At 36.4% G+C, this 12087-nt stretch overlaps 1 protein-coding gene across 4 annotated transcripts in view; it reads left to right on the forward strand.

Annotated features, from left to right (window-relative positions):
• The window catches only part of Arap2 (ArfGAP with RhoGAP domain, ankyrin repeat and PH domain 2), a 208321-nt gene that overhangs the window by 134356 nt on the left and 61878 nt on the right, over window positions 1–12087 (forward strand). For all 4 annotated transcript variants that reach the window (XM_008850516.3, XM_017802566.2, XM_008850513.3 and 1 more), the window contains exons 20-22: window positions 2845–3008; window positions 6991–7203; window positions 10467–10572. In XM_008850516.3, the coding sequence (XP_008848738.1) occupies window positions 2845–3008; window positions 6991–7203; window positions 10467–10572 (483 nt within the window). The remainder of the gene's footprint in view (window positions 1–2844; window positions 3009–6990; window positions 7204–10466; window positions 10573–12087) is intronic.

The raw sequence follows: 12087 nt of genomic DNA on the forward strand, positions 1-12087 counted from the left end.
AAAATTCTGTCTTTGACAAATTGACAGAGGAGTTTACTTGTCATTACTTCTTCTAACCCTTACTAGTTCACAAGAAGATACCTAAACCTCTATCATGTGATGGCTTCTAACCAAAAAGACAGCTTGAAATTTGAGATGTTCACAGCTAGTGACAGAATTCCACTGTTCTTGTAGGATCACTATTGCATTTTGGATTTCACTGTTTAGTAGAATACTCACACATTGTTGTCATTCCTAAGCACACACTTTCAAAGATTTTAAATTTCTATTTGTAGTTTAATTATCAGGTAAAAATTTATGTAAGTAAATACCTGAATAAAAAACCCATTATTCTCTTTACCTGAACAATAAGCAAACATAATTTTAATTAGGTGTGTATACGTAGTGGCTTGCTAGTTCTGAAGATAAATTACCTGTATTATTTCATGTAGATACACATACTCAGTGCTAGGATTTTTTGGATGATGTATAGTGAATGAAAGGCTAAAAGACCTCAGAACTGTTAGACCATGTGTCAAAATTCTTCGAAGAGAAAATTACAAAACCTGTAGGTCATGGTTGCTGTGGTAATGTGGAAAATAAAGACAATGGATGAAGATGTCAAAAAGCATGAGCTGAAGATTACAGGCACAGTGTCAGTCAAAAGTAGTTCTAGCAAGTTCAGAAGCTGTTAGAAATGAGTGTGTTAAAGTACTGAATGCTTTGTCATCTTGGAAGAGCATTTCAGGAAGAGATAAAAGGGAAGAATTGGAGATTTTCTTTTTGAGTCATTGTTTGTGATGTTCAGAAATGCAAAGACTTTACTTGTCTCCTGTTTCCCACAGAAACCCCAGAGTTCATACAGCTTGTTCTTTTTTAGGGTTGAATCCAAAGTATCCCTCACATAGCTGGAAAACCAGCCTGAGTAGTTGTCCTTTTGTGTAAACATACTTGAGATACAGCACTAGTTATTTTATGTTTAAAGTTCTGAACACAGGATGAGATTTGAAAAGGTATATCCAGTAAATGCCAGACACCATGCCTTGAGTAAACACTCAATACTTTTCCGTTTGTCTATGCAAAGCTTGGCATCTGTCCAGTAAGACACATGTATGCAACAGATGGTAAAACAGAGGGAGGGTAGCAACTGCTGGAGGGTTAAGAAGCGAAGCTGTGGCTCATCACACGTAGGAAGATGAGATGAGAGAGAACGTCTAGGAGCTTCACCTGGATTACACCATGCGGAGAGGAGTCTGCACAGCCGAAGATCAGAAGATACTTGTTAGCAACTCGGGAGATGCCTTTACTCTAGTACATCTTGAACTTGAGGAATAGCAGATGAGGCCACAGTGGAAAATACAGGCTAAGTCAGAAATAGCCTTTCAACCCAGAATGCAAGTTTTGAAGACATAAGGACTTGTTGAAAAGTGTTGTCATTAGCCTGCCTTGCTAAAATTAGTGTTCAGGTATTAGTGAGGAGTAGAGAATAAAAAGTAGACCCAGAAAGGAATTCTTTTAGGGGTTTGGTGACCTAAAGGAAACGTAGAAGTTCTGGAAGAGGACTATTAGACGATCAGACAAGATGAATATTTAAGGGAAGCAGGATAACAAAAATTCTGTCTAAATTTGCTTGGAAGTGATTGGCAGGAGATAACAAGCTATGGTAATGAATCCTAAACCTCAGATAAATCTTTAATTTGGGGTGGGAGAAGTGGAGAATTATGGTTCTTTGGTATGACAAGAGAGAAAGTTTCCACATTCCTGTTGTGCACGAAGGTGAAGGTGTCCCAAACCAAAGTTTCTTAGCGTGCTTTAGGGTATAGTTAATAATACCTGGGCTATGATCTTCTGTAAGCTGCTGTTAGTCTCATTTCCCCAGCGGTGAAACAGGCAACGTATCTAAGTTACAAAGGAAGTAAATGGCACAGCTAAATTTTGAGTTTAGAATGTCTGATTGCACTTCCCACACTTTATTTATTTATTTGTTTTTTGAAATAAGGTCTTGCTATGTAATCACTCTTGACCAGAAGCTCGCTGTGGAACCTTTGCTTACCTTGAACCTGTGATCCATCAGCCTCAGCCTGCCAAGGACTTGAATTACAGACATATGCCACCAAACCTGGCCCTGCAGTCACTATTGATTTCAGTAGGATGTCATTTATGAAGGCTGGTTCTAGCCTAGAGATCTTGATTGGGGAGGTACTTATTTGCCCAGGATAGATGAAACGACCACACCAGTGATATAACTCTGGATCATCCATAGGCTTTGTGGGGACACTGAGGCTATGCTTGGTATTCAGAAAGAGGAAGTGAGATTGGGTTGGGGCCTAAAGTAATTGTCCTCTAAGGATGGGAATCACAAAAGAAAAACCAGATTACATGGGTTTTTTTATTGAAAAATTGAATTTTTGTGACGCTCATACAATATATTTTGATCATATTTAGAACCCCCTTCTGCATCCCCACTTAGTATCCCTCATCCAATTTCATGTTTTCTCAGATAGATAGATAGATAGATAGATAGATAGATAGATAGATAGATAGATAGATAGATAGAAAGGTAGATGATAGAGAGATAGATATGACTGTCAAGTCAGTCAGCAATTCTGTAATCTTTTTTTTTAAACAGAAATAGATATTTAAAAACACATGATGTTTTCCACAGTGGCTTTAGTTCAGTTATTGAGAGACATAATTGGAGACAGCAGAGGGACTGAGAGGCACCCGGTGGTGGATGGAAGGCAAAGGAAAGGTTTTTCTTATGATGTGTGAGACAGGATCACATTTGAATTTTAGGATAATTTGTGTTAAAGTAATTTTAAGAAAAATGAAATTATAATTTGACATGCTTTTTAAACTTCACAGAACGTTGTACATCCATGGGCATACCAAGTTGGATTTCACAGTCTGGCATACTGCAATCGAAAAAGCAGCAGGTACAGATGGTAACGCATTACAAGATCAGCAGCTCAGCAAAAATGACGTTCCCATTATTGTGAACAGCTGTATAGCATTTGTTACACAGTATGGTATGTATTGCAGAATTTTTATTCAACTACTGGAACTCATGGTATCATTCTTACAGTTTCTAAGTGGTACCTCCATTGTAATGAATTAATGCCCTTGATGTAAGTACACCAGTGAAAAATACAAGCACTGTCACTGCTCAGTCAGCTACCATCCCTTCTCCCAACAGCACTCATTTAGACTGCTAGCACCTTCTTACCAGACCCTGTTCTTCATATATATTAAAGTACTCTGTGGCCTATTGAAGTGGCATAGCACAAGTGTTCAGAAAGTATGAAAGACTATGGTTTTCAAAGCTGGTAAGCCTAGAACAAAACCAAGCATCGCTCACCATGCTTAAGTGTGTTTTTAGAAATGGTAAATAGTGGAGTGGTGTGGAAAAGTGCACTGCTAGCAAACCAGAGCGTGTGCACACGCATGTGCATTCATTTCATCCTACATACTATTGGACCAAAGTTCATATTAAATATAGTCATTAATTTTAGTGACTTTTGCTTATTTGCAACAGATACTTTTCTAAACAAATGAAATGACTCGATCTATACTTAACGTGGTCCAGTTTCATTTTAATTTTTACACGATATTATGGGTTTTCTAAATATACCTAAAAACTAAACTTTTTTCTTCATATTTTCAATTTATTACAAATTCGTTTTGGTTACATACATCTTTCATATTTCTAAGTGATAGAGATTTCTTAATGTAGTTTGCTTGTTTTTGTGGTAACAGCATCAAACCTAGCTGGGCTATGTTCTAACACTGACCTATTACTTCTGAAGTTGTATTAACTTTTTTTGTTCTCTTAATATCATAGCTATTGGGGGTGTTTTAATTTGAAGACACAAATAGTGAAATGCACATAGTAAACTATTATGTTATTAAGAAATATGGCAGTGATATTGAACAGTTAACCTGGATCACATGTTCTAGTATACTGGACTGGTGACAGGCTGACATATAATAATATGTCAGAGATAAGTACTCAGATGAAAATAATTTTCAAAGATTAAATTCGTAATTTGTGAATTTATATTCTTTTGGAGAGAGTGTGTTCTTAAGTATTTTATTTCAAATATAATTTAAGTACAGTTATTTTTCTTCAGTATTCATTATATTTTTACTGTATGTCCATTGAAAGTGTGTGTATGATCACCTGTGCAGGCTTTTTCTATAGGGAGTTCTTGGCTCCAAGAGCTCATTTGTATTTTTCTTATCAGCTGTAGTCCTGTTTATTTGCAAATAGGGGAAGTGGAAGGTTATCTTCGTTTATTATAGTCATTCAGTGGTAGCATACTTGCATCTCACAGGGATAAATGAGTTGCACCCACACTGTGTTTTAGCAAGAGCATGACCTCATTATGTTAGTTTCGTAGTGGCATAGGGTCTTTCTTAAGCTGACAAATGATTAAAATAACTTGACTGTCTCTAAAGTAACCAATTGAATGTTTCTCTAGGGAAATCACAAGTTTCCTTTTGCTGTTTATTTGAATTTGAATTCATTAAGGACCAGATTGTTTTCACCTACATCTCATATTTTTTAATGGCTTTATAATTCTCTAACTCAAAGTGTATTAAGTTCCACTTTAAAGCAATGATGCCAATAAAAGATTGTTTATATATTTTTAGTAGAATATGGGCTAACACCTCAATATCACTCACTCACATCTATTACCCTAAAAATTTGATAAAGAACTTGGAAACTGCTCAGTGCTCACAGGATGCAAGTCATTTTGTGTATGTCTGTGTATGTGCTCTCTGTGTGTATGTGTGTAGGCATGTGTGTGCCACAGCATCCATGTGGAGGTTTGACAACAACCTATAGGAGTTGCTTCTCTCTTTCTACCTTGTGGGTCTTAGGATCGAATTCAGGTTATCAGACCTAGCAACAGCGTGTTTACCCATTGATCCATCTTGCTGGCCATATATTCAAATTTTTATTCAGTTTACTGAATTTATCTGAGTATTAAATATTAGATATTCCTTCAGTTAGGAATGAAATATCTCAAATACATCATTAAAAATTTCTTTGTGTAGGATATACTTATCTTTGCACTAAGTAGTCATTTGTCAAATGTCTTGTGAGTTTCCAAATGTATATAGCTACCAATTATATGAAGAAAATAAGATTTAATGTTTGCCTTTTAAGAGCTTATCAAATTGTGATATAGAGACATGCAGATAGGCAGGTACTTACATCTTAGTGTATAAAATGCTGTGGTAGAGAAGTTCATAGTTGCTACAGTATTCATAGTGTACTGGTTAATTTCCCCAGAATAGGGGATGGAGTAGGCAGCCTCATGATTGCCTGTTTGGGGAAGCTTATGTAGTTCCATGTACCCAGGATGTAGTGCTAGAAGAAAGGATGCACACCAGAGTCAGGGAGTTAGCCCAGCTCCTGGGGATTTTTAAAGTATGATCACAAAATTCTGTAAATTTGCCTTAAAGACATTAGGAAGGCAATGTCCAGATTTTTTAGGCTTCCTGGTAACAAGACCAATTGACCTGCATTTTTTGCCACACTGTCAGCATTGTGTGGACAAATTGTAGGCCTGCACAAGAATAGAGACAGGGAGCTACTTACCACAGCTAGGAAGCCAGTACACCAAAAACAGCATATGTGTGAAAAGAAGAGGAGCAACTTGAAAATGAATTTATGACATATTTTAATGTAGTTAGAAAGCTTCTGACTTGGGGCTGGAGAGATGGCTCAGTGGTTAAGGGCTCTGGTTCTTCTTGGAGAAGACCCGGGTTCATATCCCAGCACCCACATGCCAGCTAATGATGGTCCGTAACTCCAGTTCCGGGGGATCCCATGACCTCTTCTGTCCTCTGCATGCACTGCAGGACACTGATGCACTTACATACATGCAGGCAATACACTCGTACACATAAAATAAAAATAATTTTTTTAAAAGAAAGGTTCTGACTTGTAAGAAGGTGAGAAGGGATGCCGTATTTTAAGATTGAGGAAGATTTAAAAGATGTAGATTAGAAGGTAGACTTGAATGGGCAGAAACATTAATTTCTTTAGAGTTTTGTGGCTTCCCCCTTATATGTGCGAGTATGTGAGTGATACGTGTGTCATTCTGTGTGGTGGTATATATGTAATGGCTGATATATCTAGATCTCTGTGTGTGTGAATTAAACTGTAGGAATTATAACCCAGTTAAAATCAGATATATAGTATGTGGTAGAATAAGATGGGGTGGGTTCAACCAGGGAAATTTCTAAAGGAGCAAAATGAAAATAGAAGAGAGGAGGAATTGCTGCAATCCGCAAAGGCTAGAGAAGCAGCATCAATAGAATAACTGGACAAATCGCCACAGAGGGAAAGGAAAAGAATGTGAGATCATGGTACTATAAAAAGATGTGGGACTAACAGAATGTTGGTGGGGATTGTGGGGGATTGTCAAATGTGTAAGCTGTTCTCCTTAGCTCAAAATTGAGAGGCAACTAGACAGTACCGTGAATATTCTTAATTATGGTGATTCAGAAACAAGATTGTAGAGGGAAAGACTACATGGGAAAGTGAGATTATAATAAGAAAAGATTTAGTGAACTCAATTTGGTTTGAAAGGGAGAAGGACCTGGAAGGGACCTGGGAGGATTTGTGTGTATATCGCCACCACCATCAGCACCCCTGTTCTGCTACTAACCATAGTTATTTATATGGGGCACGTGATGAGTCAGCAACTTGGAAATCTTGGGGAGAAGGTGAAGGTAGACACAGAACAAAACTAATAGGCAAATATGTTGCTAGAGGTTGAGATAATGGCTACCATAATTATATACCATCTTCTCAAAATATAGGCAAGTTGTATTCCTAGGGACTAAGGAAAATGTCACTTTAGGTAAAAATACATCAGGACATTGAAAATACTAAATAGGGATCTGTTCTGCTCATCATCCCCAATTAATAACATTTTCTGCTCATAAGCATGAAAGTAGATTATGAATGCAGATGTTTTTATATTTTAAACAAAGGTTTAGGATACAAATATATTTATCAGAAGAATGGTGATCCATTGCGCATAAGTGAACTTCTGGAGAGTTTCAAAAAGGATGCCAGGAGTGTTAAGTTGAGAGCAGGAAAACATCAACTTGAAGATGTGACGGGTGTGCTGAAAAGTTTTCTCTGTGACATGGACGATGCACTTCTTACTAAGGAGCTCTATCCCTACTGGATCTCTGCATTAGGTAACGCTTATGATTTAGAGCTTAATAATGCCTGCCTTCCGATTTAATAATTGGAGATTTTTTGAGTGTTTGATAATCTACAAATTGATGACTCTTGTTTCTCTTGTCATTTACCGTACCTCTTATTAATAAACTGAGAGAACTTTTTTTTTCATTTTCTCAGGATTCCATTTAATGAGGTAAAGAAGTTATGTTACACTGTATGAGAACTTAAGAAATGAACCTATTAATAGAAAAAGTTTAATTCATTCATTGAGTCATATTAAACCTGCCTTAAATGCATAAATTGAAAACAGCTCCTTGTGCTGAAGCATTATAAGAACATCTTAATGTTCTTATCTTTTTCTGCATTATAGATTTTATTTCATACACGGAAGATACACAAACACATAGATCTTTTCTTTTTCTTGCTAAGCTATATGTCTCATGTATCGCCTGTAATATTTTCAAAATGATAATTTTCTGTCTTTATTTTTTCAGTTTTTGAAATTTAGCTCTTTTGTATGCCATAATGATAGATCTCTTTCTTCTACATATAATTGGTTTTGAAAGTGTTTTGTAAAATGGCTTTTGCATTTGACTGTCTTTTTCAACCTGAAATGGAAATAATGTATTTGAAGGGATTTTCAGAATCCTGTCACAAAATAGTGACACTTTGAAATTTATCCCGAGTGACACTTACTAGCATCAGTAAGAAGAGACTAGAATTTTTACTAAGATGAAGCACTTCATTATTTAACGAATTCAGAACATGGTATAAGATGTGCTTCCAGGTATTTCTCAAATCATTAGGGTTAACTGATTCCAAGGAGAGGTGTGTAATTACATATTGTCTTGTTAAACTAAGTTTTCTTGCAACACTCCCTTTTAAAGGTGATTTTTAGTATGCATAGCTATGAATTTGTGATATTTCTTATGAATAAATAAAATTTGTCTTCCTGTAAAATTGCTTATCAAAAAAATAGCCAGTAAGTTTTTGCTAAAATTGTCAAATGACAAACCTTCACTGCTATGAGTTGATCCATAGGAGTCATTTGGTGCTGCTAAGCATGTATCAGAAAGGATGGTTTTCATCTTTGACTTGGGAGTGAATTATTTGAGAATTTTCATGGAGAAAACTTCTACTTTGGCTACCTGATGTTGGACCTGACAGGGATATCCATGACTCAGTAGGTGACTTTGTAGAACTCCCTGGTTTGGACCAGATGTCATGTGTTTTCCTCAACCTCTTTGAGACAGGGCCTCTCACTGAACCTGGTGCTCAACAATTGGCTAGACTGGCTGGCCAGTGAACATCAAGAATTTTCTCTGCCTCCCAGTGCTGGAATTACAGGTTCACACTATGCACTGCTTTAAGCATGAGTTCAGGGGATCTGAACGCAGATCTCCGTGCTTGCACAGCATATCCTTTACCCGCTGAGCCACCTCTCCAGCTCACTCACCATATTTTCTATATGACCTGAAATCTTTACTGAGTTTTACTTTCCAGTTGCTTTAGTTTAAAAATAAGAATTCTTATAAGGTACATGAATATCTTCTGGTAGAATTACTATTTTTAATAAGCATTGTAGTATTAATTAGATTTTATTGAATAAGTGAAATTTCTCCTAAAATTATATGCTATATATTATGACGGCAAATGTTTGGATTATACTAGGGATAAAAAATAATTATTTTTTAAAATATTTTATTATTTTTACTTTATGTGCATGAGTCTATGGCTTGCATGTAGATAAGTGCACCCGTGTGATGCAATGCCCACGGAGGACAGAAGAGGCCATCGGGTTGGATCCCCTGGAACTGGAGTTACGGACAGTTGTTAGCTGCCATGTGGGTGCTGGGATTCGAACCCAGGTCTTCTACAAGAATAACCAGTGTTCTTAACTGCTGAGCCATCTCTCCAGCCCCCACAAATAATTCTTAATTTGTTTCTAGCATACTTTTAAAATGTATTTGGAATTTTTTCTTCCACTGCTTTCAGAGAATCATCTATTAAGGCATGAGGCCCATGTGGCCTTGTTTGCTTTCAGTGATCTCAGTGCAGCCTAAATATTCACAAGAGATAGTGCTTGTAGTTTTGAATACGAATGTACTTGAAAAACATGTCACAGCGTCCTTACAACCCCAGGGACCCTACTGTCCTCAAGTGACTGTATACTGGTAAAGAATCGTGACAGTGCCCCTGGCTCTTTGTGGGAAGTGTATAGGTAGGGCTAAGCAGGAAATGAAAACCTACCTCCCAAAAGGCATTGGGGATTGAAAGGGAACAGTGCAGAGTTGGATTAAATTGTTGATTTGAAGAATGATTAGGATTTTCTATGCCAGCAAGTAGATAACACTAAACCACCATTACACATCCCCTCGATTCTAGAAGTTGGAGAGCTTCCTCCAGGGATTTGACCTCTGGAGTTCAGAGAGTAGAGTGAGAGTAATTCCTTCTCATCTATCTCTTCATGGACCAATTAATTTCTTTCCATACAAAGGCAGAAGCCATCGTCCATCCTCTAAGTCTGGATCATAATGTAAGCCATGTACCACTTCTTCCATTCGTCTTTCGTCTCTTCAGATTTAAACACAACGGGGCTGGTAACAGGTCCCTTATGTAGATCAAAGGAGTAACACAGTTCCTATTTCTGGGATATCTCATAGCTTTAGGAAGATCATTAGGATTTCATAGGAAAAACAGTGAGGAACATCACTTTCAAATATAAATACAAAGCCTCTCTGTAGCCAGAGTTAATATACTTTGGGTTTAGCATTTCAGTTTGTACTTCAATTTCCGTAATTCATTGAATGTATTCCAATTAAGCTTGAGTGTTCTATAAAATAGAATATAAAAAAAGAAAACCTCTTTGACCATCTACTTTTGAATGTGATTGTTTTAAATTAAAAACTATAAGAACTATAGCATATAACTAGAATGTTTGCATAAATAAATGTTTTTCAGAATTATAAGCAATTGTATTAAAAATTTGAATATTTTTCTTTTGAAACCTCTTGTATCCTTTATATGTGTGTAACAATTAAGTAAATAAAAATTAATCAAATAATTGTAAGACAAGGTCTCCCTATAGCCCAAGCCAGCCTGGAACTCACTATATAAAGAGGCCGGCTCACAGAGATCCTTCAGCCTCTGCCTCCCAGGTGCTAGTATAAAAGGCTTGCATCACAACACCCAGCTGGATAACTATTATTTTAAAATCATATTAAAATATAAATCTGTAATGAAAATATTTAACTGAAGTGTAATTTTTTCCTTCCAGATACACAAGATGAAAAGGAAAGAACTAAAAAATATGGGGCGTTTATACGTAGTCTTCCAGGGGTCAACCGAGCAACACTGGCAGCTATAATTGAGCACCTTTATAGGTAGGTGGATTTGGGAACCTTTTATGCATTTCAAACCATGACAGTAAATAAGTCATTATGCTTTTTCGTTTATTTATTTGTTTGTTTGTTTGGGACAGGGTCTTCCTTTAGATCCAGCTGGCCTGGAACTCTATAGATCAGGCTGGCCTCATTCTCAAAGAGATCTCCGTGCCGCTGCCTTCTGCGTGCTGGAATTAAAAGTGTGCACCACCATGCCTCATTCTTTTAAGTTTAACATGTGTGGCCAACTTTCCGCAGATTACTGTGAACACGTCACTGTAAATTAGGAACTGTTGCTTTATCCTCCTTTTGTGTAATTAAGGTGTAATTCAGGTATATTTCTAGTTGAATAATGCTAGACAATTTCTTAAATAAGAAATAGTAATATACAGCATCCTTATGCTTCCAATGTATAAGCAGGAAATTTCAAACTCCCTTGAGTATGCAATTGGAGAAGAAAATACCTTTGTACTACATAAGTATAATGTATATTATATAGTCATGTTTCTGCCTGTGATATGTGGAAATAAATGTGCTCTATGGCATGCAGTATGGAATTACAGGAGAGAAACTGCTTGAATGGTGAAGGACCAGCTTTCAATAGCAGGAAGTTTATTATAAACTTCTGTTCATTTAATGGTCACTTTATATCTTGCACAACTCTGAATATTTTGGTATTAGACCTTGACTAGATGATGATATATTAAAAGTATGAAATATTTTCTGTTAGGGCATAAAGTTCCCCTTGCATTTGGAAGGAAATGAGGAATAGAACAGTGGCTTCTGAAGTCTGAAGGATGAGGCTCTTTGAAATGACATTTTAATTCAATACTAAAGGTTGGCTTGGGTGTGGATTTCAGAAAGAATTATTGCAAAATATTCATAGGGATAAGTTTTGCTTAAGAAATATATTATAGCTCCCTGCCTAATTTAAATATTACTTTGAATAAATTTTGATATAGCTGTTTTTTTTTAATAAAAGTGAATGATTTGCAGACTAGATTTAGGAATATCCCACAATGTTTTTTCTTAACTATTCTTGTGAAACATGTAAGCTATTATTATAAACATGATTTTCAGGGGGTTTTGTTAAGCTTGGTTTTTCTTTTCTTTTTTTCTTTTTCTCTTTTATAATTTTTTTTTCTCATTTTTTGATGGTGGTGGGAATGGTGAGTGCTTAAGCAGTGCTCAGCTATGGAGCTGTATGCCCAGCCTATTCTTATTCCACCATACAAATGCAACATATGACAGGCTGGGACAAAATTTAATACAGAGTGTTAGCTCACAGCATGGAATTATATAAGAAAAAATGGGGGATTTGTTATGTATTGAGGTCCAAGGAATTAATGAGGTTCAAGAAAAGTTTCAAATTATGGAATAATGAATGAAAAAAAGATATGTGCAAAGTAGTTATAGCTCAGGGGGTCGATACAGAAGAATTGTTCATCCCAGGAGTTCAGGAGGATCCTGAGTCACATAGACAAACCTTGTCTAAACTAACAAATAAGCAAAAAA

Source organism: Nannospalax galili, unplaced genomic scaffold (genome assembly GCF_000622305.1).
Source record: "Nannospalax galili isolate Female #2095 unplaced genomic scaffold, S.galili_v1.0 scaffold65, whole genome shotgun sequence".
NCBI classification, from domain to species: Eukaryota; Metazoa; Chordata; class Mammalia; order Rodentia; family Spalacidae; genus Nannospalax; species Nannospalax galili.